Source organism: Lissotriton vulgaris, chromosome 8 (genome assembly GCF_964263255.1).
Source record: "Lissotriton vulgaris chromosome 8, aLisVul1.2, whole genome shotgun sequence".
NCBI lineage: Eukaryota > Metazoa > Chordata > Amphibia > Caudata > Salamandridae > Lissotriton > Lissotriton vulgaris.
In genome coordinates, this window is record NC_141696.1 from 573,673,356 (window position 1) to 573,701,243 (window position 27,888).

Consider the following 27,888-nt stretch of genomic DNA (forward strand, 5'->3'; position numbering starts at 1 on the left):
ACAGGGTGGCCGCCAACTTCCAGGAGGGAATGTTGGCCATCAGCTACTGGATGGCGGCCAACTGTCTCAAACTGAATTCCAACAAGACTGAGAGTATGCTTTTTGGCAAACTAGAGCCCTGCTGGTCCCCTCAGTGGTGGCCAAGCAAACTAGGCCCCCCGCCCAAACCTGTCACAAAAGTAAGAAACCTCAGAGTCATCTTCGATGATCGGCTTCTCTTCAATTATCATGTAAAAAATGTTGTTTCCTCATCCTTTTTCACCTTGAGGAAAATTTAAAAAATCCTACCTTACATTCCCACCTCAGCTGCAAAGACCCTGATCACCTCCCTTGTACTTTTACGAACAGAATATTGCAACTCCCTCCTCCTCAATGCTCAGGCAAAGGTGCTTAATAAGCTCCAGTTGTTGCAGAACGCTGCAGTCAGGGTTCTGCTCAACATTCCAAAACACAACTCCATTTCCCCCTTCATTCGTAAACTGCACTGGCTTCCTGTGAGAAGCCGCACAAAGTTTAAGGCTCTATGCATAGCATATAAGGCCATCAACAATACTGGTCCTCAGTTCCTCAAACTAGCTTTCAGACCTTTAGAGGTACCAAGAACTCTCCGCTCATCCTCAGCCCACCTCCTGAACGTCCCGCGTACAAAAAAGGTTAACTGGGATGACATACGCTTCGTAGTGGCCACAGTTAGACTGTTGAACTCACTCCCCCTGGACATAAAGACTTGCCCCACGCTACTCAGCTTCAGGAAACAACTTAAGACGTGGCTGTTTGCACAATAGATGCCCTTGTTCGTGTAGTTTCTGATCTTTAAAGCGCCAAGACACCTCCGGGTAGTTGCGCGCTGTACAAATCGCAAAAATAAATAAATAAATAAATAGTATTATCAAAACATAAAAATCACACATTAGTATATAAATGTGATATAGGAGAGCATAAAATTCAAATCCAACCCAAAATTGGGACAAGGCATCAATAGCCCCAAACCTCACCCTGTTGGGTACCCCTAATACTGCCTTTGCCAAGTAGACTTTCAGTGGCACTGCACGTGAGTTGGTCCCAGCTTCATGGCAATTCTAACTATGGTAGCAGGAGCAGAAGTCATTCTTTTAGGACTCATAATTACATATGGGTCCTCAAAACTGAGAAAGCAAACCTAATACCCAGGTATTCATAATAGTTAACAATCTGTCCATCAATTGTTCTTTTTGCATTTGTCACCCTGAGTGGGACGGGTATGCCTAGACGTGGGTCCCGCGCTCTCCATGCCACTGGAGTCAAGCTAGCCTAGCTGAAAAGTGTGAAACCCTGAAACCGGTCCTAGGATGCTTGTTTCAAGTCCAAGGAGGACCTGGCCTGGCAGTTTGGTCTGTAATGTTCCCATTGGGGGCAGGGTCAAGACTGATTTGCATATGTCTGGGTCCAAACTGGAATGGCATGTTGAGCAAAAAAACTATGGATTTAGGCCCAGATCTCTGTACTGGGGTAAATTTATGACATTGTTCTGCATTCTGTCATTCAATTGTTCTTTTTGCATTAGTCACCCAGAGTGGGGCAGGTATGCCCAGAGGTGGGTTCCGTACTCTCCATGCAACTGGAGTCAAGCTATCCTGGCTGAAGAGGGGTGAAACCCCGAAACCGGTCCTAGGGTGCTTGTTTATAGTCCAGGGAGGACCTGGCCTGGCAGTTCAGGCTGGACTGTTCAGAGACTCTGTCCCTCACCACCCCTTGTTGTAAATATTTTTGTCCACCCTAAGCGTGGAAAGGTATTCTCAGATGTGAGACCCTTGCTCATTGCACCATCAGGATTCAAGCAAACCGGGCCGAAGACGGCTGTAATGCCAGAAACCGGTCCCCGGGAGCTTGTTTCCTTCCCAGTGTAAGAATTGGCTTTTGTAGTTTGGTTTGCCCTGTTCCCATCATGCACTGGGACAGGAACAGACTAATTTGCATACAGCCAGGTTCTGAAACTGGGATGGTGCAGTGAGCTAAAAAACGGTGTTGGATCTAGCCTTGATCTCTTGACTGGGTGAGAGCTTTCTGCTTAATTCAGAGACTCTGTCCCTCACCACCCCTTGTTGTAAATATTTTTGTCCACCCTAAGCGTGGAAGGGTATTCTCAGATGTGAGACCCTTGCTCATTGCACCATCAGGATTCAAGCAAACCGGGCCGAAGACGGCTGTAATGCCAGAAACCGGTCCCCGGGAGCTTGTTTCCTTCCCAGTGTAAGAATTGGCTTTTGTAGTTTGGTTTGCCCTGTTACCATCATGCACTGGGACAGGAACAGACTAATTTGCATACAGCCAGGTTCTGAAACTGGGATGGTGCAGTGAGCTAAAAAACGGTGTTGGATCTAGCCTTGATCTCTTGACTGGGTGAGAGCTTTCTGCTTAATTCAGAGACTCTGTCCCTCACCACCCCTTGTTGTAAATACTGTTCCCATTGGGCACAGGGTCAAGACTGATTTGCAAATGGCTTGGTCCAAACTGGACTGGCATGATGAGCAAAAAAACAATGAATTTAGGCCCAGATCTCTGTACTGGGGTGGGGTGAATGTATGACATTGTTCTGCATTCTGTCCATCAATTATTCTTTTTGCACTAGTAGGTCTGCAGCACTCATTGTGGCACCCACTTAAGTAACCCCCACACCATGACTCAGGCGTGCCATTGCAGAACTTGTAAGTGCAGTTTACACTACCATTTTGACTTTCAAGACAAACCTCTTGCCAGGCCTAAACTGTCCCTTAATATACATATAAGTAACCCCTACAGAATGCCCTGATTAACCTAGAGGGCACGATGCAATGTATTTAAAAGACAGGACAAGTTTTATATGCCCTGGTAGTGAAAAACTCCCAAATTACTTTTTCACTGCTGCAAGGCCTTTCTCTCCCGTAGGATAACATTGGGATTACCTTATTTCATCTTTTAAGTGTAATTCCGAATTGTGAAGGGATAGACTTTTCGCATTTGCTGTCTCTGGATTCGCAATTTAAAATCACAACTTAAGGTGAAGTATAATTTTAAATTACAGTTCTGAAAATTCTACTTTAGGAAAGGTGCCATTGTATTACTTTAGCCATTTTGTGCCTGTTGCCTGTAACTGATAAATGTCTGGGGAGGGTCACAGCTGAACTTTGTGCATTCTCCGGAGGCAGTCACACACAAACAAAGCTTAGGTGTGTCTCAATGGGCCATTCTGGGAGGATGAGAGGGAGGAGCTGGGCACAGCCACACACTTACTCCTAAATAGGCTGAGTCATGTCCCCACACAGAGGGCTGCATACCCCCTTGTAGTGAGTCGGAAGCCAGGGCAGGAAGGGAGGACCTCTGTGCACTTCAAAGACCTGTCTTTGAAGCCTCCCCCATTTCAAAGGCACAACTGGATATAAGTACTACCTCTGACACCACTACTTCAGTACATTTCTGGACCTGCGAAGACTCTGACAGGAAGAAGGGCTGCTGTGCTGCTGAAGCACTGCCACTCTGTTGGACTACAGCATTGCTGGACTCCTGCCTTGCTGTACTGCCCTACTGCCTGCTGTTCCCCTGCTTGATAAAAAGGACTGTACCTGCATCAATTGAACCCAGAGTGGCTCAAAAGGTTTGCTGCCTTGCCTCCTGATTTGAAGTGTTAGGGACATATCAGACTGCTATCCCTCCTGCTACTACTCCTGGACTCTGCAATTTCTGGGACTGCCCTGCCAAGTGGTGCCAACCCAGTCATGGACCCTTGGAAGTGGGCCCAAAGTGTTTGCTACATCAGAGTTGATGAATCCCCTGCTGCGTATGCAAAATTGACCCTTCACTGCTGTTGTGGGGACAGGACCGGTGCATCACACTCGGAACAAGCTCATTGCCTTCAGAACTGATGCATCACAGACACTATCCAGCACTTCGCCTTTGGGACCGGTGCATCTCGGTACCGGTGCATTGCCTTCGGAACCGACGCATCACTGCAGTTGTGTGGAGAAAATCATCACATCATCCCTACTGCGTGCAAACACCAGTGCATCGCTTGGCTGTGCCCCACAACTTCGTCGATGCAGCCTGGATCAAGGTACTTTTGTTCATTGAGCCTAACTGGGTCCCTGTATCCAGCCCATGCTCCATCGTAGTAGGCCTGAACTTTTGACTTTGTCCCAGTCCTGCACGACCAGATAACACAAGATAGCGGTTATAAGCTTCTAAGCGCTATTTTACAGCTTAATCTATAAAAACCTTACCTCAAGTTCCACTTATTGGATTTTTGTAGTTTTGGGGTTGTTTTATTTATTAATGTTTTCTTTTTCTAATCTGGTGTGGCTTTGGTCTCTCTGATGGGAGCCCTAACTGCACCCCCTGTGGTGCTGGAGGTGGTAAACAGGGCCTGGATGCCGAATTGTGCCTCTGACTGCAGCCCCTGCCCCTCTCACAGTCATAACATAAACAGGTTTGTTGTTTCATATTTTATTAATAATGAATCATTGCGCACTGAACCTAGCAATTTGAGTAGGATTGGGTTAACGGTATTTATTTTAGTTTACTTTCTAGGTGCTACAGTGCAAGTTATCTAATATTTGGTTATCCACTACCATAATGTCATTCCAATGATCTCCTGCAATTCAAAGGCACACAGACGCAACATATATCTATCTGCCAACACCACAAATTACTACACAGAAACTATCTATCCCCATCGAATATTGTTAAATTCGACCACACTAGACCTGATACCTGTGCGAGGTGCTGGGATTCGGGAGCTGACTTTGCACACCTTGCCTGGACTTGCTCATTCGTATATACCTATTGGGTGGCGGACTTTGAACATATTTCAGCTATGACAGGCACAGAACTTGCACCCAATTCCCTCATGGCATTATTGGGCTATATCCTGGAGGTGCCTCGCAGCGTCCGTATGTTGGTATCTGTGGCACTGATGCTTGCTAAGAGAGAGATAGCATTGCGATGGGTAGCGCCAATCCCCCCACTGCCTCGGAGTGGCTTAAGAGAAGGTGGACCAAGATTATACACAGCTTCAACCCCTGACCTCATTCCCCAGAGACATCTGATCGCCCTTCCATGCCTACCTAGATTCTATGGAGTGAGATGAGACCAAATGTAGTTCTGTTCAGTATACATGTCAGCCTATATATTTCTCTGTTATACCAGATGCTTGTGGTTACCTGATGACTAGTGCCTTGCTCTCGACGCATATTTAATGCTGGGATATATTTGTAAATGGAGTGATTTATGTCTAAATATGATGGTAAAGTGGTCAAGTTTTCCTTCTATTAATCAAAATTGGTGATGTGCATACATCGTTGTTGTTAATTTGATATGCTCAATAAAGAAAAAAAGTACATATGATTTAAAAACCTATTTCTAGGAGGGGTGTTGCCTTGGAGCTGCCGGTGAATCCCCAAAGTATGCAAATATATATGAATCATAGGTGGGATCCAACAATGGCTAGAGTTATCGATTTGGTCTTTACAGATGAATACTTCCAAAACTGCAATGTGGTGGTCAGAGCCCCAGCTGTGGTCCCAAACATCTTCCCTTATACTCTTGGAGAATGTCCCACTCAAATTACTCAATAAGTCCCTCATTACAGATTAGGCAGAATAGGGTGAGGTATATACCATGCATAGTAAATATTAACCTGGGATGAGGTATTTACTACTTGTGGTATATACCTCCGATTCCAAGTGCCAACTTGAAAATGAGGAAAAATGCACAGAATCAGTATCTCACACATTAAATTCAGCATTTATTACAGTTTTATGGGGTTTTTCTCTGAAAAAGTCTGCAGGTTTGATCTGCCGCAGTCTATTAGGGCAAAAGTGTGAAGATGTGATAATTACCCAATCAATTATAACCAGTGCTAAATTTAGGCCGGTGTTTTCCGGTGCTCAGCACCAGCACTTGATTGTCAGCACAGTTGCTTGCCAGAGTCTCTCACAAGGTGGCACTGTCTGGCTAATTTAAAGATGAGCACAACAACCATTTATTATTAATTCAATATACATTAACATGGCTATTACCTGCCACCCAAGCCTTTCTTACAGCTTTGAGGGCCTGAAATAGTCAAATTGTCACACTTGTGAGAGTGTGATAGTCAGTAGGCACCTGGACAGCTAGCTTACCACTTGCTTGTGGCCTCCAGTTCCTGCTTAGTCCAGACTGATCCAGTCACTCCACAGCTGCACAGGTTTTCCTACTGAGATTAATTTTCTGACCGGGTTTTTCTACTCACCGTTGTTCCTGCCAACAGAAGCCCTGCCCACCCCAGGACCTACTTAATGCAGGCCGCAGCAAAGACAAACCAATTGGTACCCGTCTGTGCCGTGCCCAGCACCATGAACCCTGGCTTACCCGCCCCAGAAGATGTACCATTGCCGAGCTCTACACTCTTGACACTAGATATCGCAATATACACTGCCACTGTGCTGACTCACACTCCATGGTAGATCCTTGTACCTGCACCCACTGCCACTTCACCTGCCACTGCACACACATCAGCCCACTTATTAGCCCCACCTGAACACATCACAGAAACCACCTGAACAAAAACATCAACTTGCATACGCCCTTCTCAATACACGCTCACTATGCAAGCATTCCAATGAATTATGGGATCTCATCGCCACCCTCGCACCCAACATAGGGGTCAATTGCCATGTCAGTCGGAATGGCTCTGAATCGGATTCGGGTCTGCTGAATCAGATTCTGAACCCATCTTTGCGACCGGTTCCGAAAGCTGTCCAGACGACCAATTACGATGTTTTGACTTTCCAAGTCAGTTCCGAATCGGTTCCAGATGGTCTTTGGAGGAACCGAGTCCTTCGGAGCCGCCTCATACAGGCCTAGAGACTGCGTTTCCAACCAAGTGATTACCATGTCGGATTTGGACAGCTTTTCTGAATCGGTTTGTCTGACACAAACTGACTTTGGGGGCCCATAGCAGGGCCCCCTTCATCCGAAGCCTTCCGAATGGGGTCCATAGGGGTACCCAAAGGAACCCTTTTTCAGACCATGCACTGTGTGGCAGGCACCAAGGGATGCCTGCCACAGGGTGCACAATTTTAAACCACCCACCCACCCCTTTCTTCAATGGGAGCCTGCATATTCGGTCATAACACATGCTCCAATTGAAGTCAACCGACCGATTACGATGGTTCCGGATACCGGTTGGACTCCCCGAATCTGATTTGGTTGGAAACAATTCTGAGACCGATTCAGTCAGAATGCTTTCCAAACAACATCGTGCTCGACCACATAGTCTTCCATATGAGACCTGGCTCAACCACACATCCACACCAGACATTGCCACAGCGATCCCTGACGGATATAAATTCACTCACCAGGCCCCCACCAACAAGCCAGGAGGAGGAACAGCCATCATCAACAAAGAGACCATACAGTGTACCACCACCACCCCCATAGAACATTTCAACTTCAAGATCCACATGGACAGCAAGACAACCATTAAAGGCAACCTTGAATATTGACCCCCAGACATGTGCTCCAGCTTTTGCAACACCATTGCAGACTTAATTGTGACCCTAGGCTTAGACGCCAAGGACTACATCTTCCTTTGTGACCTAAACTTCCACATCAACAACTCCAATGATAAAAACACTGCACACCTCAGCGAAAGTATGAGCAGCCTCAGATCGTCCCAGATTTTCCACGACCCTACACACACCGCAGGACACACACTGGACCCAATTTTCACCCCTAGCAACCACGTCAAACACAGCCATGTCACAGAACTCACATGGACCGATTACTCCATCATCCACTTCAAAATCTCCACGCCCCCACATCGCCACCCCAAGATGGCCAACGCCCCCCACCTGAGGTGGAATAAAATCTCAGAGACCAACCGGGCCAATGCCCTTAACACCTCCACTCCTTCTACTGCAACCAGCCTCAAACAGGGAGTGAAAAATGTAAACGCCTGGATAATCCAAGTGCACAGATGGCATCGTCCTGATCAAGAGCAACATCCAAGGAAAATCATCTAAAAAGGTCAGCTGGTGCACCCAAGAACTCAGAACAGTGAAACGAGACAGCAAACAGTTGGAGATGAGATAGCACACCAGAAAAGACACCTCAGGCAGGGCAGCCTTCATGCCCTCCTTCAACCATTACCATGGCCTGCTGAGGGCAACAAAGAAGACAGCCATTGCAGCTCACATCAAAACCAGCACCAACAACACCAAGGAACTTTTCAACTTCATCAAGGAATTCTCATATCTGCTGTCAGCAAAAACATCACACCCTCAAAGAAGTTGTGCGACAACCTCGCCCACTTCTTCAACTACAAGATCGCAACCATATACAGAAACTTCGAGCCCACAACTATGGACTTCCTGGAAAGATACGCCAACACTGTAACCAACACGAGCCACACTCTGATCACCTAGAACATCTTCTCCACTCAGGACACCATCTTTACCATGAAATCCATCCACTCTGGAGTTCCCATAGACCCTTGCCTGTAACACATCTTCAACCTTGGAAACCAAAGACTCGACCAGGAACTCACCACCCTACTAAACACCTTTATTACCACTGTAACATGTAAGATGCCTGGAAACACGCTGAATTCAGATCACTACTCAAAAAACCCTCTGCCAACCCCAGAAAACTCAAAAACTACCACCCAATCTCCCTGCTCCCATTCCCAGCAAAGGTACTTGAAAGGATCTTCAACAATCAACTCATGACACTTCGGTGATCTTTACAGGAATGGCGCTTTACTAACATATGACGCACTGATAGCTGTGGACGGCCTACCCCTGGTCGATTCTTACTTCATGCTTCCCTGATAACAGCATTGGGCAATAGATGGGTGAAGATTTCAGAGAAACAGCAGATGCAGCTGACTATCCAATACCTACATGTCACAGGGCCTGGGAGTCATCTCACAAAATGGTTTGCGGCTGCCCTTGTGCCTTCAGGCGGTGGTTTTGCTCCTGCCACTGATAACGTGCTGAGAGGTGGACCTGGCTCGCCCTTTCGCAGACAGGGAGTGGTCTGCGATACTGGAAAGCCCCTCTGAGTCCCCCAAAACTCTTGCTTTTTTGCAGAAGTAAACAGCACAGGTGACCATGTTTTTCATTGATTTGGGAACACTGGCTACCAAGCACTTAATCACTAAGAGGTGGACAGTGTGGAGAAGTGTGGCTCAGGGGTTAGAGGCGGCAGACCCGGAAGCTGAGATCGGCCCTGGACCAGGGTTCAATTCCTTGCCTCGGCGGGTCTTGGGCTCAAAAATTCCACGGACTCAATAATTCTCGCTCCGGTGCCTTCTCGACTCACGGGTTTACACTCTGCGACTCTGGGCAAAAGCTTGCTTAATCTCCACAACGGCCCCTTGCGGCGGGATGCCTGGCTTTCACCTTGTGGATACCCTGCTGGGGTTATCTCACAGGGGAATACCAGGACGGGTTCCCTAAGCAAGCGCTTAGATACCGACCTCGGTCAGTGATTTGCGCTATATAAATACATTTACATTTACATTTACAGTGTCAGCGCCCCCTCCCTGATAGCTTGGAGGCCGTTGATGCTGTTGTGCCAAGGCCACGAGTATAGCACTATGTAGTGAGTATACTCTGGGACTCCACAAACTACCTTTAGCCACACATTGGGCACAATCTTACAGGACCTCCAAAGATGGACGATCCCTAGCACACAATGATGCAGACCATGCACCTTTGCCGGGGGGAGAGATTGAGGATAGTGGGCACGTCACAATACGGCAGTCCCTGGAGGGGGTGGCTGGTGCTGAAATGCTGCCCTGCAGGGCACAGATGAACAGGCACAATGAGGGTTTGCTATAATACAGTCTGTCATTGTGCTGGTGGGATGGAGGTGTGGGGAGGGAGGGATCTGGTGATTACACCTGGTCACACTTTTCAATTTTGTTTGTCCCTGTTTTTCCCCTCCGCCTCAAAATGTTATTGACAATGTTCAATGCTGGCCTGTTGTTTGCACTACAGGGTATTTTCTCTCAACACAACACACATCAGATCTCCTAAATGGCCTTCGGGTGATGAGAGATGTGTAATTTGCACAGGTGCACGAGAAGTAATCACTTCAATCAACAGTTCATCAGTATGCTATTATCCAAATGTGCAGTGGCATTTGCACGTTGTCACTATCTTAGAGTATTAACGTGCACGGCCCTATTGTTACTGGGTACCTTGGATTCTTCAATGCAATAGCTCAGTTGTAAGTTGTACAGGCATGTATTGTTGCAAGGCTGGTAAATCACATATAAATAAAAAAAACAGATTTTAAGAAAAAACAATCAACTCACTCATGAGACACCTGTACCAGAACCAGCTACTTAATCACTTCCAATCTGGCTTCCACAGCAATCACTGCACCAAAACCATCTTGATCGCAGCCACATATGACATCGGATCCTCCTCGACTGAGTAGAAACAGCTGCTTTGATCCTCCTTGACCTCTCAGCAGCATTCAGCTCTGTATCCCACCAGAGTCTGATTGACAGACTCCATCACATCGGCATCCAAGGGGACAAGCTCAGATGGATCACCTCCTTCCTCACAGGAGAACTGAGAGGATCCACCTTTTACCTCTGAACCTAAGGAGATCATTTGCTCGTCCATCAGCCCCAAGCTCTTCAATGCATACATGACTAGATATGGGCAAATTTTGCGAATCTCGCGTTCGCGAATTGTGCGGATTTGCGAACTCGCAATCCGCAAAATCCGCGAATTCCCGCGAATTTGCGGATTTTTTTTTTTTTATGTTCGCACGGGTTTCTGCAAGTTCGCGAGGGTTTTGTACAATTTCGCAAATTGCGAAATTGTACAAAACGCGTGCGAACTTGCAGAAACCCGTGCGAACACAATGTGCCCAGTAGGGTATGTGCCTCTTGTGTGAATAAAAGGTCAGAGAAAGATCAGTTCAGCAGATGAAGAGAAAGAAGCTCCTGGTCACAGGAACAGCACGGGTATTGCGCTCGTGAAAGTCAAGGATGCAAAGCCTATCCAGCATCACAGCTGATTTTCCACGGTAGATTTGGGAAGAAGGCACACCTGTCCAGCCTCGACGACGCTCACGATTGTTTTTGGGCTAATGAATGAGTCACTGAATTTGAGCATCAACTAGTTTGAGCGACCATGTGTGTGTTACTATGCAATCGCCCCGAAGGGCGCAGGGGTCCCTTGAGTGAGCTGCAGACCTGTGCCCAGCCATGCAACATGTTTTACAATGGCGCCAGCAAGCTGCCAGCGCCGTTGTAAAATAGTTACAAAGTTAGCTTGCACAGGAAGCACTTAGATAAAATAAAGCAGCACCTGCTTCGTTTTATCTAGTGGTTCCTGTGCAAGCTAACTTTGTAACTATTTTACAACGGCGCTGGCAGCTTGCTGGCGCCATTGTAAAATAGTTGCATGAGTGGGGGTTCAACTTTTGAACCCGTTACGTTCGCGGATTTTTTTTGCGGATTTTGCGGGAAATCCGCAAAATTCGCGGATTGCGGATTTCCCAAAAATCCGCAAAATCCACGAGCGTAACGGATTTCCCGCTCACACCTATACATGACCCCTGTGGTCAACATGGTCAGATCCCACGATCTCAACATAATTTCTTATGCAGATGACACTCAAATGATCCTCCAACTCACCGGCCACCCCACTACCACAAGAGACAACTTCCACAGATGCATGACAAACGTCGCCCACTGGATGAAGAACAACTGCCTGCAGCTGAACACAGACAAAACGGAAGTACTGATCTTTGGCAACAAGGCGAGACTCCTGGTGGCCATCATACCTAGGACACGCACTCACTCCTCCAACAACACCAGAAACCTCAGAATCATAATTGACAATGAGCTCACCATAAAATCACAGATCAACGGGGGGTGCTAGAGGGCGCACAGCGGAATGGCTGGCTCTTAAGACAGCTCCACCGGCCAGGTTGAAATCGCGATGGTATCACCAGCTTTAAGGACGAATAAACATGAACAAAATACAGCTGTGGACATCGGAATATATCAGCATTGAAATGTGAGCCCGGCTGTGTTGGAATTGTAGCGGGTGGGCGCTGATCTCTGCAAGGCACCGGAGCAGCATTGCATTGTCCGCGACTTTTGCATGATGGCGGCGACCAATTGACGAGCACCGGCAGACTGCAACAAGCGTGGCACAGCGACCACAAGTCACTGGGAGGTAATGATTGAATGGAGAAAATCAAACCGGACAACCTGCTACGTTCGCACGATATGGAGGTACTAATGGCGCTGTAGTGGCATAAGGGGAACGAGGATTTTCCTAGACTGTATGGCAGAGACCCAAAACGACAGCGGGAACCGGGTGTACTGAGCATTGCCGCTGGTGGGCATTGTTATCATCAGCTGAACGCTGCGGTGTCTGTAGATCTGCGTGCCCTCTCCGAAGCAGCGAAAGAAACTGGGAATGCACGCTGTTCTCCGATGGGGCCAAATATCTATAATCTGATCCGTGGGTAATGCCAAAAGGAACACAAAATAAATACGGGCTAACTCTGTGGTGGCTGTGTGAAATGCGTGCACGTTCGCATATATACATTTGCATGGAGTTGAAAGCTACGGCAACTGGCAGTTGGTGAATTCACCGAGTAGTGGCAGGTTCTGGATGCGAACATAGAGAGCAAAGTGGCTCAATTTACTGCACACAAAATGGCGGCGCCCAGAATCCTTCTGAGATCGAGAGGGGCAAAATGTGAGTAGATGGAGACATCCTGTTATGGGCACTATATAGGTCTGCATAGACAGCGCGAGATACATGGCTGACCCGATATAGGAAAGCAGGACATAAAAAGACACAGCGCTAGCGAGTAAACATATATGCTGCAGGATTTGTGAAGCTCGGCGACAAAATGGCGGCATGCAGTGGATCTGCTGTGTATAGATAAGCATCACCTGTGCCACACTGGGATCGCCTGTACGGATTCTATACTTGTATGCAGAAACAGATAAATAGCAGCCCTCTCTGCCAGGCAGTGCAGACCCGCGTGAAGGGACAGCAGCGCGCGTGCTGACTCCTGCTTGGCGTCATCTGTCTCCACTGCTAGCGATTATCCCTGATGAAACGCGACGCTCACCAGTCAGCCTCTATCCGACGTGTTCCTTCACGAAGTGATGCAATCAAGGGATAACGGGTGTAGGAAATGATAGCGACATTACCGCTGCATGGAGGTACTGGAGGACTTTCGGCTGAATACAGTGGGATCCAATAGCGGATAGTACTGCACACATAGCGCGGACGGACACTAAGATAAAAGCCCGGCGGGGTCATGGGCTGGCAGTGAAGCTGGGATGTGCTGGTGCACATCGAGCAGAGATAGCGTATAGGGGGGCCTCCTGCTGCCCCAAGAAATGCACCAATCATCGAGAGCACAGGATCCGTAGAGCTAGAGGTGACAGCGACGACTATGATCCCTTGCCTACAGACTAACGGGCTTGAAATACAGGGGGCGCAACAAGGCAGGAACGAGCGCCGAAATAGCCAAGAGCAAACAACAGCCGCAGCCCGGTGACAGCATAAGTATACCTACCTAGCAGTAAGGGACGGAGATATACGGTGGGAGTGGCGGTGAGCGAAAATAGCGACTACACAATTCGCAAGCCCTTGCGCGGAGAGGCACTAAACAGCAGCTACCATGGGTAAGCTGGAGAAACTACAATCAAAACTGACATTTGATGCCAAAAAGACCGCGAAGGGGGTGAATGCACAATCAGATACCGAACTGGATAACGAGACTGAGCCGGCCAATGGTATGGAGCAAGCCCTCAAGGCTATCCAAAAGAGTCTGCAAGATGTACATGGAAAATTAGATACCATTACACAAAGGGTAGACAACATGGCAGCAAAATTAGATAAACATGGCGAACGTCTCAAGGAAGCTGAAACCCGTCTGTCTACAGTGAAGGAAGAGTCACAGAATACCATTCAAAAATGCTCAGAAATGGATAGGCTACTGGAGGTCATTAAGAATAAGTCAGAAGATTTAGAAGCGAGGTCTCGGCGCAATAATGTTCGAATCGTGGGACTACCAGAGACAACAAATACGGGTAAGATGGAGAGCTATGTGGAAGACTTGATACGGAATATTTTTGGAGCAGAACACACGTCCACAGTATTTATCATCGAGCGCGCTCACCGATCCCTTGCGCCATGACCAAAACCATTCCTAAAGGTTACAAAATTCCTAAGGGTTACAAAATTCCTAAACTTTAAGGATGAACCGCTATATGAGATCTTTATGGACGAGATAGAGCCGCCACTTGCCAAAACTTTATTTTTAAAATTTAGGTATGGGAACTTATTAATCAAAACCACGTTGGCACGTTGGGCTAGGAACCGCGATTCAGAATCCCCAATAATGGATGAAATTTGCCCATGTGTGACCTCAACCAGATCGAAAATGAGCAGCATATTCTATTTTTCTGTCCCTTTTATCTACAGGCTAGAAAGAAGTGGATTAAACCAATATGCCTACTTTTAGGTTTGAGGTCATGCTCACAGGCTCTGAGAATCCTAACAACAAATACATCTCAAAACATAATATTTAGTGTCAGTAGATTTTTACTTTCTATCTTTTATTTAAGGAAAAAAATAGGGCTACAATTGTAACTGAACTGATTGCTTGGGACCGACATGATGGTCCACCCTATGCTTTATGAATGTATGTCTCCGCTCAACTTATCCTCCGACTTGTATTGTACTTCTTATGTATTGTGTTTTAGTATCCCAGTGATAATATGTCTTAATAATTGTTAATGAAATACAATGTAATGTATGCACTGTCTTTTATGGCATTTTAGCCGAAATAAAGAATTTAAATGAATGAAATATTGTAGCCCGCCTTCTAAACTATAGAGACAGAGATATCATACTGAAACTGGCGAGAGAGAAGAAAACCATTGAGTATCTGGGAAATAAACTGGAGTTCTATCCAGACTTCACGATGAATGTCCAAATAGCCCTTAAGGAATTTGCACCGGAGAAACAGAAGCTCAGAGAACTGGGAATTGAATATGCGATGCTGTACCCTGCCAGACTGAAGATCCCGAAGGATGGTAAAACCGTAATATGTCAAACACCGAAAGAAGCACAGGAATACATTAAAAAAACTTGGACAAGGAGACGGGACCAACGGAGGGTTGAACAACAGCAGAACTCGGATTGAGCACTCACTGGTACAGAGGACTATATCAGTCACCCTTCCAGCTGCAACAACATGAACCCAAAGAATCTGGCGGAGAATCCCCAGCAAGACACAGAGATCATACACAAGGTGGTATATACTGGGTCATACTGCGCACTCTAGACTGCTGCATGAGACGTAAATGACCCGCCCGAAATACAAGAGGGGGACATTACTAGGCCACCTTGATTCCGGACAGGTACACACTGCGTGAGTACTGGGATATGGAGGGATGAATGTGGCCCGATGATAGTGTGGATACGAACACACAGGTAATGCAGATAGGACTGCGTAGAACATATGTCTATCAGCCTGCTAAGTTGCCCCAGCGTTTGTAAAAGTTTAAACGGACATTAGTGCACCTAAACATATTGGTTTGTGAACATTGACTGTTGACATGTAATCCACTGTAACAGTAAGAAGGGGACGGGAGCATTGTGTTATCGTTAATTGTTTAAAAATGGGCTGTACCGGACAGAGAATTAGGGGAATCTACCCATAACGCTGCATTGATATGGGAAAATAAGTTGATATTTGCGTTATTATTGTTAACCTGACCACATCCACCATGTTGGATGAAGTTGTGTGACCTGGGCGGACCCCCCAACAGGGTGTTCCCCTACCACAGTTATGACAAGTTGTATGTTCACAGAAGAGAGTGTCTTTGGCATGATTGGGATGCTAAAGTGGGGGGGGTGAAAGGGGGGGTATAGGGGTAGTCATTTGGTCCTGCTGCATTTGAGAAACACTACCATAATCCAAAGGGTGTGCAAACACAGTATAGCTATTATGATGCATCTGTGCATACGACGTAAAGGTTGTACACAACACATAAAGGTGAACATGTATATGAGATGGCTAGGAAATGGCTGGGAAACCGATGTCAGACAAATTAAGAATAATAACCTGGAATGTAAGGGGTCTCAAAAACCCAAAGAAAATACGGCAAATACTGGCCTACTTCACGAGACTCTACATTGACATTGCATTCTTACAGGAGACGCATTTTGACCCAATACCCCAAATCATATAGAGCATAGGTGGGTGGAATCTGTACACAGGGCTGCATACTCATCGTACTCGAGAGGAGTCCTTATACTAATCCAAAAAGGTTTAGACTTCAAGGTAGAACAAGTCCACTCAGACAAGGAGGGGCGATATGTGGCAGTAATAGGTACACTTAGAGGGCAGAGCCTTACCTTACTTAACATTTATGCGCCAAACACAGACGACCCGGATTTCTATCATGCACTATGGCAGAAAATAAATGACCTCCCAGAAGTCCCATTAGTGTGGGGAGGTGACTTCAACATTGCACTAAACGACATAGTAGATCGATCACCAACATCGGCAGAAACGCACAAACACGCTTTAAAAAAGCTGCAAGATATTATGCTGGATAAACACCTGACAGATCTTTGGAGAATGAGACACCCGGGGCAATTGGAGGCAACACATACCACAGCAGCGCATGGCAGTTGGTCTAGAACAGATTACTGGCTAGGATCCTCAGATGTGTCACTGTGGGTCGAATCTATATCACATCTACCCAGAACCCTATCGGACCATATCCCGGTGATACTGACAATCAAACTTCCGAATTATGTACCCCCTCCATTTAGTTGGAGATTCAATAGTAAGGCATTGCTGATCCCCTATACACAGAGACGATTAGGAAAGCAATCATAGAATATTTTCAGCTAAATGCACCCACCACTACTATGGGAAGATTTCAAAGCCACCATCAGCGGGATTTGCATAAGCACGAATGCGGGAATATTAAAAGATATGCGACAACAACTAACTCAACGTGAAGCCACAATATGAGGGCTAGAACTCGAGTATGAGCAAACACAAAATCCCACCATATTAGGATAAATCAGAACAGCAATATCTGAATATCAAATAAGTGCGGATGAGGAGCTTTGATACGTCACTAAACGCCATATAGCAAGAAGCTACGGAGAAGGGGGTAGGCCAAGCGCAGTGTTGGCAGCCAAAATATGTGCGAAGAGGCCACCTCCAGTAATACATGTACACATTTGGGACACTATACACAGCTGGAGAAACAGCAACAGCTGAGGAAATTGTGCAGTATTGTGACAAGATAGCACTTGCTTGGCTCTCAGATGCACAAAGGAAGTACCTCTCCTTGCCAATAATGGTGGAGGAGGTCACTGAGGTTATTCAGACACTGCCTAATGGAAAAGCGCCTGGACCCGACGGATACACTGAGGAGCTCTATAAAGCATACGTAGACCAATTAGAGCCGCACATAGTAACAATGCTAGGGGATGCTCATGAGAAAATGATATTGCCACAAACATTAAGAGAAGCTATGATTCTAGTGCTTCTGAAGCCAATCAAAGACCCGGAAAATTGTGAATCGTATATCATTAATAAATGTAGACACTAAAATATTATCCAAACTATTGGCTAACAGGCTTCAGCACCTGATGACTAAATTAATCCTACCCGATCAATCAGGTTTTATCCCAACGCGTTCAACGACCCACAACACCAGAACACTATTTGCTGTTTCGCACTACCTGACCCCCTCTACCAAGGCAGCTGCAGGATTGTTGGATGCTGCTAAAGCGTTTGACACTATAGCATGGACTTATCTACACAAGATATTACAAAGAAAGGGTTTCCCTCCACTATTCCTCCACTGGGTAAAATTACTGTTCACTGCGCCCACTGCTCGCATACGAATTAATAAATACATTTCAGAGGCAATACCCATAGAAAGAGGTACTAGGCAGGGATGTCCTCTGTCCCCCCTATTATTTGCCATAGGGATGGAACCATTGGTCTGTACGTTGAGACAAAGACACCACTACTCAGCGTTACAATTCCCCCAGAGACCACTGCACATATCAATGTACGCTGATGATATGTTGTTATACATGCGAGACCCAGCGGGCAATCTGAACCCGTTACTGAGGGAATATGTTAAATTCAAACGACACTCAGGTCTCAGAATCAACTGGGCGAACTCCTTAATTCTACCACTAACAGACACTACGCATCACTTTAAAACAGACTATCCGCTAGACTGGCAAACTGAACCTGTAAGATACTTAGGTGTGTGGTTCCATAGAGACCCCGAAGTAGTTGTCCGCACGAATTATGGAAGAGTAGTCACAGCCCTAGAAGAGAAAATAGAAAGATGGATCCAACTGCCTCTATCATTAGCCGATCGGCTGGCGATTGTGAAAATGGTGATCCTGCCTAAAATATTATATTTATTCAACAACATACCAATTAAACCCCCTATGGCGGAATTCTGTAGACTTACTTCTATGATGCTGAAATTGATTTGGGCAGGAAAAATGGCTCGAATTGATCTACATACACTGACATTACCATTCTCACAGGGTGGCTTCAAGGTCCATGATTTCTTCCTGTATTATTTGTGCGCCCAGGCCCAATATGCACATTTCTGGTACCACAAAGTCCCTTTTCTCACACACGTGGCAATTGAGGAGGGAGATGCTTTGCCTATCCCGTTAGATGCAATAATAACGCACAAGCGACCCCCCCTACATAAACAAGACATAAACACTATAGACGCAACCAATGAAGCTTGGAGACTAATGGGTCAAAAGGCGAACAAGCTGCCGATATATGCCCCTGGACTACCGCTTCATTACCACCCGGACATCTCAGTGACGCAAGAAAAGGTGGGAATGGAGCTACCTAAACAAGTGGGAATAGATTCGATGGGGGACCTGTATAAAGATGGGGTTTTTAAGACACTAGAGGATATATCCTATGTGCATAATCAAACAATGCTTTTTAAATTCACATACTTTAGATTGCAAAGGGCGATAAAGACACTGTACCCGACATACCCAGCTGAACCGCAAACGTTGAGTACACTACAACTAATTCTCACAACTCCTGAACCTAAACACTTAGTATCCAAACTATATGTGGAACTGCAGGCCGAAATAGGAACCACAGCACACAAGGCACTACAGAGGTGGAATAGCTGCTTGCACACACCGCTCACCGAGGAAGAGTAGACCACAACAGGCCTAATAACAAGTTTACTGACGCCAAATGGAAACTTGAGCATGATACACATTAAATACTTGCATCAAACTTACCACACGCCGATGAGGTTACTCAGGTTTGGACTAAGAACTGACTCCATATGCCAGAGGTGTGGAACTGAAGAGGCAGATTTTATACATCTTGCTTGGTATTGTACAGGGATGGCGGAAAATTGGCTAAAAGTGACGCACATGTTGGGGGATATGGTGGGCGCCCAGATAGAATGTACTATTCGAACATGTCTATTGGGGTTATTGCCAGAAATTCGTGCTTTAAAACGTAAATTTCGCGTGATAGCCCTCCTCATGGCTAAACGCAGAATATCGATAGGATGGGGAAGTAAAAAGGTGCCCCAGGTCAAACAATGGATACAAGATTTGATCTATTGCAAGGACACTCTGAAGACTTATGAAGAAGAACTGCCAATGAGATCGCGCCCCAGAGACTACTGGCAATACCTGATAACCTATCTAACTGAGACTAGTGTTCAACTGTAAAAGATACCAGTTATAGCAAAAAAATGTATTTCTGATAATGTACATGAGCACGCACTGTTGGAGAAGCAGTGTTATAATGCAGTGGACTTGTAGAAGTTTTTATGTAACACATGTTTGACACAGGCTGTCATTATTATAATTTTGAAATGCCAATAAAAAAAAATAAAACAAAATCACAGATCAACACCATCTCCTCCGCCTGTTTACTCACTCTGCGCATGCTATGTAAGAATTTGAAGTGGCTACCCCTACACATGAGATGCACCATGACACAAGGCCTCATCACCAGCCGACTAGACTACTTCAATGCCCTCTGAGTAGGAATTGCTGCATACCTTCTACGGAGACTTCAGACCACACAGAACACTTCAGCCAGACTCATCCTCAGCATTCCCTGATGAACCCACATCACACCACACCTCAGGAAACTCTAATGGCTCTCCGTGTAGAAGATAGGCCAATTCAAGCTGCTGACCCATGCACACAAGGCTCTAAACAACCAAGGACCCACCTACATTAACTACCGCCTGAACTTCCACTGACCATTGAGTAGACTACGCTCTGCCTCAATTTCACTTTCCCATACTCCTCGCATCTACCAAAGCAGAAGTGGCGGATGCTTCTACTCCCACACAGCAGTAAAGACCTGGAACAGCCTTTCCACAGACCTTTGGACCATCACCTCACTTCTGAAATTTCGAATGGCCTTCAAGGCCTAGCTGTTCGAACAAGCCTCCACGACCTGCAATCACCTGGATACCCTATCAGGTGATTAGTTGCTCTGTGAGAAGTTGGCCTGGTATATGATGACCACTAATTCTAGTGAGCACCTTGTACCAGTCCAAACGACCCTTATGGTGATTGGTTGTAAGTCAACCTTATAGACCAGCTATCCTAATGGTCGCGTGGACAAAGCAGTCTTAGGCTAAACTCAAGAGGGCATGTGAAGCCAGCTGTTTTACCATATGCAATCCTTTTAATACCAAATGAAAGGACACCACACAAGTTATATATTATAAAAATATATGTATTTATTACTAGAATTATCCCCTATACTCTTTATGAGCACAGAAGCACAAGCGTTAAACAAAGAATCAATGTAACATTCAATAAGCTGCACAATTTTGGATAGGCCGGGTGGCCACTCAAACCATATATTAGGAAAGTGGTATAAGAACCACGTCATGAACAATAAACAGGCCTAGGGCCTTGGGAATCGCTGGGTCTACACTGGACTAATGAAGGTTAGGACATATGAGGCCCACAGGATGCGGGTGCAGAGTCTATAGGCAACCGCGTTTACCATACAAGTCAATGGTGCGTAAAAATCAGAAAGTTGTAGGTTTAGGAGTCTTCCGACAGGACTAGAACTTAGCCACTTAAAACTAGGACACTAGAGGTGTAATCCACTATAGGAGCACCGGAGTTAACTTGTTACCTCACCCACAGGGAGCGGGTGCATAGGTGCCAAAGTGTGTCGGGTTTCGTTATGAAGTTCTATAGAGCCTGGAGATGAAGATGCTGCAGGCGACCAGGAGAAAAGAGTCTGGTTGGATCCAAGGGTGGATCGAAGATGTAGAGTACCTGAAAGCAGAGGGGACAGAGTTCAGGTCACTAGCCAGTGACCAGCGAGGAACCAGGAAGGAACCAGGCGATGTCGGGTTGCGATCAGGTGATGTCGAGTTGTTTGTCTCCGCTGCCACATGGACCAGGAAGTATCGACGACGACCAGAAGTTGAACACTGGCTGTCCCATGAAGGCTCTCACTGTCGGCGGTGTCGATTCTCGAATCGGAGTCACCAAGCCTTGGCAAATGTGACCCATGCAGGACTCGAAGATGTCTTCTGGATCCAACCGGGAAGGTCGGATCGATGGCTCCTTTTCAGGGGAGCTGGGGCCAGTCTGGAGCAACCAGACCAGCAGTGTAGTTTCAATGGATCATCGTCACAGAGGCCACTAGCCAACGGGCAAATGACCGGACAATGCGTCAAGCAGGAAAAGTGCAAAAGGGCCCCACGCAGCACTCGGTGAGTGTGGAGAGGTGATCTTTGGAGCACAGGCTGCTCGGGGCTGGGGCTTCTCAAACCCCAAAGCACAGCCTCGAGGGTGCCTCGGGTGCTGCACAAGAAGAACTTCGTCGACTTTTCAAGATGGCCGGTCCCACGTTTCACGTCGCCTCCACGGGTCTAATCTTTGCTAGGACTGTGGATCGGGATGTTGGAAGTCTGGGAGTACAGGTCTTGTTGATCTCTGTCATTCGAGCTCCGGCGGGAGCAATGGCAAAGAAAGTCTTGATGCTCTGATGGTGCCTGCTTGCACAGGGTGGCCACTCCTTGACCACAAGGGAGATTCTTCAGTCTTATACGTTGAGTAGGATGTCGAAGGGTCCGGAGTTTTGTTTCAAAATTTCAGTCAGGATGATCTGCTTTGCATTGGCACAGCTCCTACCTTTATTCCAAATCAAGGGGCTGGATCACCTGCTAGGTCCCTCCTATGGGTGGGACCCAGGAAGGGGGGGGTTACACCCCTTTTGCTTTCTCCAGTTTCACCTCAGAGCTGGGGCTGGAGTGCCCCAGCACCCGGTTGAACTAGACTACGCATGGGACACCTTGTGTGCCCCACGCAGTGTCTAGTTTCATTCAACCCTCCCTGCTAACATCCACTGTCTCCTGTCTGGGGTGATGTAACACCTCCCTGTGACAGGAAACCTATTGTCCAGGCCTCCCCTGCCAGAGTTTCGGTCTGCAGCAGGAGGCCAGACTCGTGTCTGTGGCAGCAGCATCCATTTTGTGATGCTGGGGCTCTGGTTAGATTTAACCGCGTTAAAGCAAAGTAACATGTCTTCTCCCTCTAGAAGGGTGGAATGCTACCCCCGTCACCAGGACTGGCGAGGGGATAGTATTCCAAAGCGTATGACACCTTACACAACACGTTTTGATAAAGCCAAACCAAAGTTAGCAAGTAACTGCGAGGATTATAATGCACTTAAGAGTATATGGTATGGCTATATCCCAGAACAGCTAAGGGACTTGGTTCCGAAAGCTGCAGACAGGCTCAGCCCAGATATAGGTTTAGATATAGGTATACTATATCTAGGCTTTCCTGTTTTCAGTTTCTATTTTTGGTAAATTCTGGTGGGGTTTTTCAGTGTTTACAATATCTTAAAAAACAGTTGTTATCAGTGGTTACACATTTTCGCGCCACTAAAAACAACAGAAAAAGTGTTTTTGCTGTGTTTATGGAACGTTTTGCTTTTATTATTGCTTGCTTTCTGCACTGAAAGAACATGGTCTATAGACAGTGTACTTATAGTGTATATGAGGTCCAAATAGATTTTTGCAAATTAATCTTATTGTAGTACACCATACAATACTTCTTCCGTGAGTCTTTGGGTCATGTGTGCTCGTTCTTTCCTTCCCATGTAAACTTCTGTGAAAATGCCCTCTCAGCATTCATAGCCCCTTGGGCTGAGAACCATCAGCTAATGGACACATTTGGGAGGATTCTTTCTTTGATGCCTCATAAAGCACAACATGATAAATATTTGCGTTCTAGTTCCTGTGCATAAGAAAATAGTGCACCAGAATGGACTAAAAAGTCAATAGCATCCCTCATTAACTCTCAAGATTCTAAAGATGCTTTCAGCATACCATCTAACAAGTGGCAAGATCTCCTGCAGGGAATCACTTCAACTCAGGTAACAATTTTTACAGGTCATCACACAACTTTTTTATATACGTAGCTGAATCACTGCAAATACAAACAATATCACTCCAATCTTTGTTGAATTCGGAAAAAACCTTTTTTGCAGAGCATTAGAAGTGACACTGCGTTTAATGTTTTCCAAAGTCTGGTGTCATGTTTTCACCACTATCCCAGATGCTTGGTGATATATATATACTTGTCACTATACCTTGCATTGAATGTTTAAAGCCTGAGGTGTTGGAAATTCACTTAATATCAATACTGACCCACTAGAAACTATGGTCTGATGTATTAGGGTTTATACCCATTTTCTGTGGGTAAATGTGATGACACATATTAGGAAAGATTTTTATGAAATCAGCCATTTTGCCTATCAGTGAAAGAATCAAAATGCAGCCAAAATATCAAATATGAGTTTGATATTTCCTGATTCTCTACAGTTTATAAAATAATTAAACTAGACCTAAAACATGAAACTAAACCCTGCATCTTTAGACCAAAGGCCACAAAACTGAAAAAAGTAAAAGGAAGAAGAAACAATATTTTAGTGGCATCCCTAAACAACAAAACTCAAGCAGAATAATGTTAGCCAGTCTTTCTTACTGCTAGCTTGTATAACAAAGTTACATTGTATTGAACCGTTCAGGAAGAAAAAAATGACTCATTCACTCTCTTTTTTCTTTCTTTGAATGGCATTTAGTTTGTGGTTGTGCAGGTGTTTTTTCAGTGTTTATATGTTTTCACCAGTGAGGGCTATTTTTTTCAGTGGGGTTTTATCGGTTATTATAGGTTTAAACCTAAAACCCCACAGCCTAACTATATCTAAGCAAGGGGTGATTACACCACCTTGCCCCAGCTGAGTGATCAGCCAGTTGTGTCAGTTTGGATAGCCAGCCAGGGGTGGCAAAAGATATGCTGCAGCCCCTGGTAGGCCTTGGATGCACCTATGCCCTGGGTACCTATAGTACACTGTACAGGGGCTGATAAGGTGACCCAATACCCAATTGGTAATGTACCTAAAGTGCATGGTTGTGAATTTAGAGAGAGAACAGCAGGCTGTGGGTCTGATTAGCAGGCCCACAGCCACATTAAGTCGAAAACCAGTGAAGCAAAAAGCAAAAAATGGGGTGACCATAGGAAAGCAGACCCTACTCTCCTACCTGCTCATTATAAATCCTAACTGACTGAGTAGTTGTATTGTTAATATTATTGGCGGCATAGCAGGGGCAATGTGTAGAGCAAGCTGAAGTGGCTTTCTGATGGAAGCCCTGGCACTTATTGTTTTTTACAAATTAAGCACTGCTTATAACTCCAATACCTGTGGAAATGAGAGTTTGCACAAGGATTGGCATTTAGCTTTGCACTTGTAAAGAGGGCCTAAGGAACCTGGGAGCCCCAAAGGACTTAGATCTATCCATAACATCACATTTGCCTAATAAATATGTTTTAAGATTGCTTTTTTCTCTTCCTTTTTTCTCTCATAAACTCCAAGAAGTTATGGCACTCCTTTTGTCAAGAAGAAATTACCTAAACAGGGCATATATGAGTTTTCCGGAAAACTTGATTGATCCTGTGTAGTCTTCACAGTATGCTGTGGGTCAGACTCTGTATGTCATAAAATTCTGGGTTTGTTTAACCCCAATGATTTTGTCTAAGATGCATCAACAAAATTGCACTGCTTTAAAATATTACTGCATTCAATTGTTATAAAGACTATACATACTGGTGTGTTTTGAGGTGGAACTGGGAGACGCATTAGAGTAAACACAATTTTGAAACACGGTGTTTATAATGTACAACGCCTATCTACACTGCCAAACTGTGTCGGATGCCACATTTTGTCCCACTTACTGCCAATAAAATAAAAATGAGTCTTTACACAGGGCATTAATTATGCTACTTACGGTAATTATCCTGAATCTTGGTCCTCCTCATCCCAGTCCTCAACCCATCCTACTTCCTGTACTGTTATAGGCACCTCCAACACAATAATTAAAGATTAATCAATCAATCAATCATTTGTAAAGTGCACTACAAACCCGCGAGGGTCTCAAGGCGCTGGGGAGGAGGGCCGCTACTGATCGAACAACCAGGTCTTGAGTATCCTCTTGAAGGTCAGCAGGTCTTGGGTCTGTCGTAGGCTCAGTGGGAGGGTGTTTCATGTCTTGGCGGCAAGGTGGGAGAAGGATCTCCCATGGTGGGTGTTCTTCGGATGCGCGGGACGGTGGCGAGTGAGAGATCGGCGGAGCGTAGCTGGCGGTTGGGGATGTAGAAGGAGAGCCGTCTGTTGAGGTAGGCTCGGCCAGTCTTGTGGAGTGCCTTGTGTGCGTGGGTGAGGAGCTTGAAGGATATCCTCTTGTTGACGGGGAGCCAGTGCAGGTTTCTCAGGTGGGGGTGATGGGGTCGTAGCGTGTTACGTTGAGGATCAGTCGTGCAGAGACGTTTTGGATGCGTTGTAGTCGTTTGATGAGTTTGGTCGGGGATCCAGCATAGAGGGTGTTTCTGTAGTCAAGTCTGCTGCTGACGAAGGCATGGGTGACTGTCTTTCTTGTATCTGTTGGGATCCATCTGTAGATCTTGTGGAGCATGCAGAGGGTATTGAAGCAGGAGGAGGAGACGACGTTGACTTGCTTGGTCATTGAGAGCGTTGAGTCGAGGATGCTCCCCAGGTTGCATGCGTGGTTGGTGGGTGTCTGGACTGCCCCCAGTGCCGTCAGGAGTTGTCCCATGCTGAAGGGTTGGAGCTGAGGTTGAGGACCTCCGTCTTGTCCGAGTTCAGCTTCAGACGGCTGGTCTTCATCCAGTCAGCGACGGCCTTCATTCCTTAGTGAAGGTTGGCTTTGGCTGTGATGGGGTCCTTGGTGAGGGAGAGGATCAGCTGAGTGTCGTCGGCGTAGGAGATTATGTTGAGGTCATGCTGTCGGGCTACATGTGCGAGCAGGGCCATGTAAAAGTTGAACAGCATTGGGCTGAGGGAGGATCCCTGGGGTACGCCGCAGATGATCTTGGAGGCTTTGGAACAGAATGGGGGAGGCAAACGCTCTGGGTTCTGCCGAAGAGGAAGGAGCTGGTCCAATCCAGAGCCTTGTCTCGGATCCCTGCGGCGTGGAGGCGTGCGCGTAGTGTGTGGTGGCAGACGGTGTCGAAGGTGGCAGAGAAGTCTAGGAAGATGAGTGCTGCGGTCTCGCCGTTGTCCAGCAGGGTCCTGATGTTGTCAGTGGCAGCGATAAGGGCAGTCTCGGTGCTGTGGTTGCTGCGGGACCCTAACTGGGAAGGGTCCAGGATTCTGTTTACTTCGAGGTATCGGGTTAGCTGTCTGTTGACGGTTTTCTCAATGACCTTGGCTGGGAAGGGGAGCAGAAAGATGGGCCGGAAGTTCTTGAGGTCTCTTGGGCCTGCCTTAGGATTTTTGAGTAGGGCATTGATCTCGGCTTGTTTCCATATCTCTGGGAAGGTCGCGGTCTCGAGGGAGAGATTGATGACGTTGCGCAGGTGGGGTGCGATGGTGCTGCTTGCTCTGTTGAAGACATGGTTTGGGATGATGGTAAGTACAGGAATGCTATAAGAATGAGGAGATGTTTTATACTGGTGTAGTGTATTGTGTATTGTGAATTTACAGGCTTGTAAAAATGTCTGTCTTGGGAGAGTGGGCCTTCCTCACACTGTAAGGAATGGGGCATAGAGGGTGTATGACAGTGTAATGTACCCTTAATCAGAGTTAGAATTATTATGGCTCTTGCAAAGCTGGAGGAATGGTAACAACAGCGGTACCTTGCATTAGTTGGTTGCTAATCCACAACTATTTTTATTAAATTAGTCTACATTTTCTCTTCCAGTGATCTTTGAATCATGTAATTCATACAATGGTCACTGTGAGCAGTTTTGCTCACCGTCAAAGGAACAAAATCGAGTTCAATGTTCTTGCAGCTCAGGCTATACCTTGGGAACAAACCAGAAAGCATGCATCCCAAATGGTAAGTAGAGAGTTTTTAATTACACATTAATATCACCTTGAGTTTGCTGTGCTTGGAAGATCTTCGGTAAAGTGTGTTCAGATCGTCTAGCATCTCATCGGTTTGACTATAAAGGTGATTGTGACTGCTTTTTGTGAAATGGAATATTTGTATCAGTTCTAAAAAGAGCAATATAATTTAAATGTAAAACATTTTGAACATTTGAGAAAAAATCATAATTTATTTTGTCAAGCTCTAAACAAACTAGAGTCGTTAATCAGCAACAGTGTTGAAAAACAAGGCGGTATTGAGCAGCATTTGCATAGGTTGGGAGGTGTGGCAGGTACTGCCAGTAGCCACAATCATAAAGGTTAGGCGCACACAGTAAGCCAAGTATGTCAGCGGAAGTAGTCAGAGAAAGAGAAGCAGCAGCCGATGAACTAATCAATAAT

At 46.1% G+C, this 27,888-nt stretch overlaps 1 protein-coding gene across 2 annotated transcripts in view; it reads left to right on the plus strand.

Moving 5' to 3' along the window:
• LOC147697735 (coagulation factor X-like) overlaps positions 1 to 27,888 on the plus strand; it is a 333,359-nt gene that overhangs the window by 141,730 nt on the left and 163,741 nt on the right. Inside the window, exon 5 of one of the 2 annotated variants that reach the window (XM_086934406.1) lies at positions 27,320 to 27,457. The exons of the other annotated variant lie outside the window; for it this stretch is intronic. Within the exon in view, the coding sequence (XP_086790532.1) occupies positions 27,320 to 27,457 (138 nt within the window). The remainder of the gene's footprint in view (positions 1 to 27,319; positions 27,458 to 27,888) is intronic. 2 annotated transcript variants of the gene reach the window in all.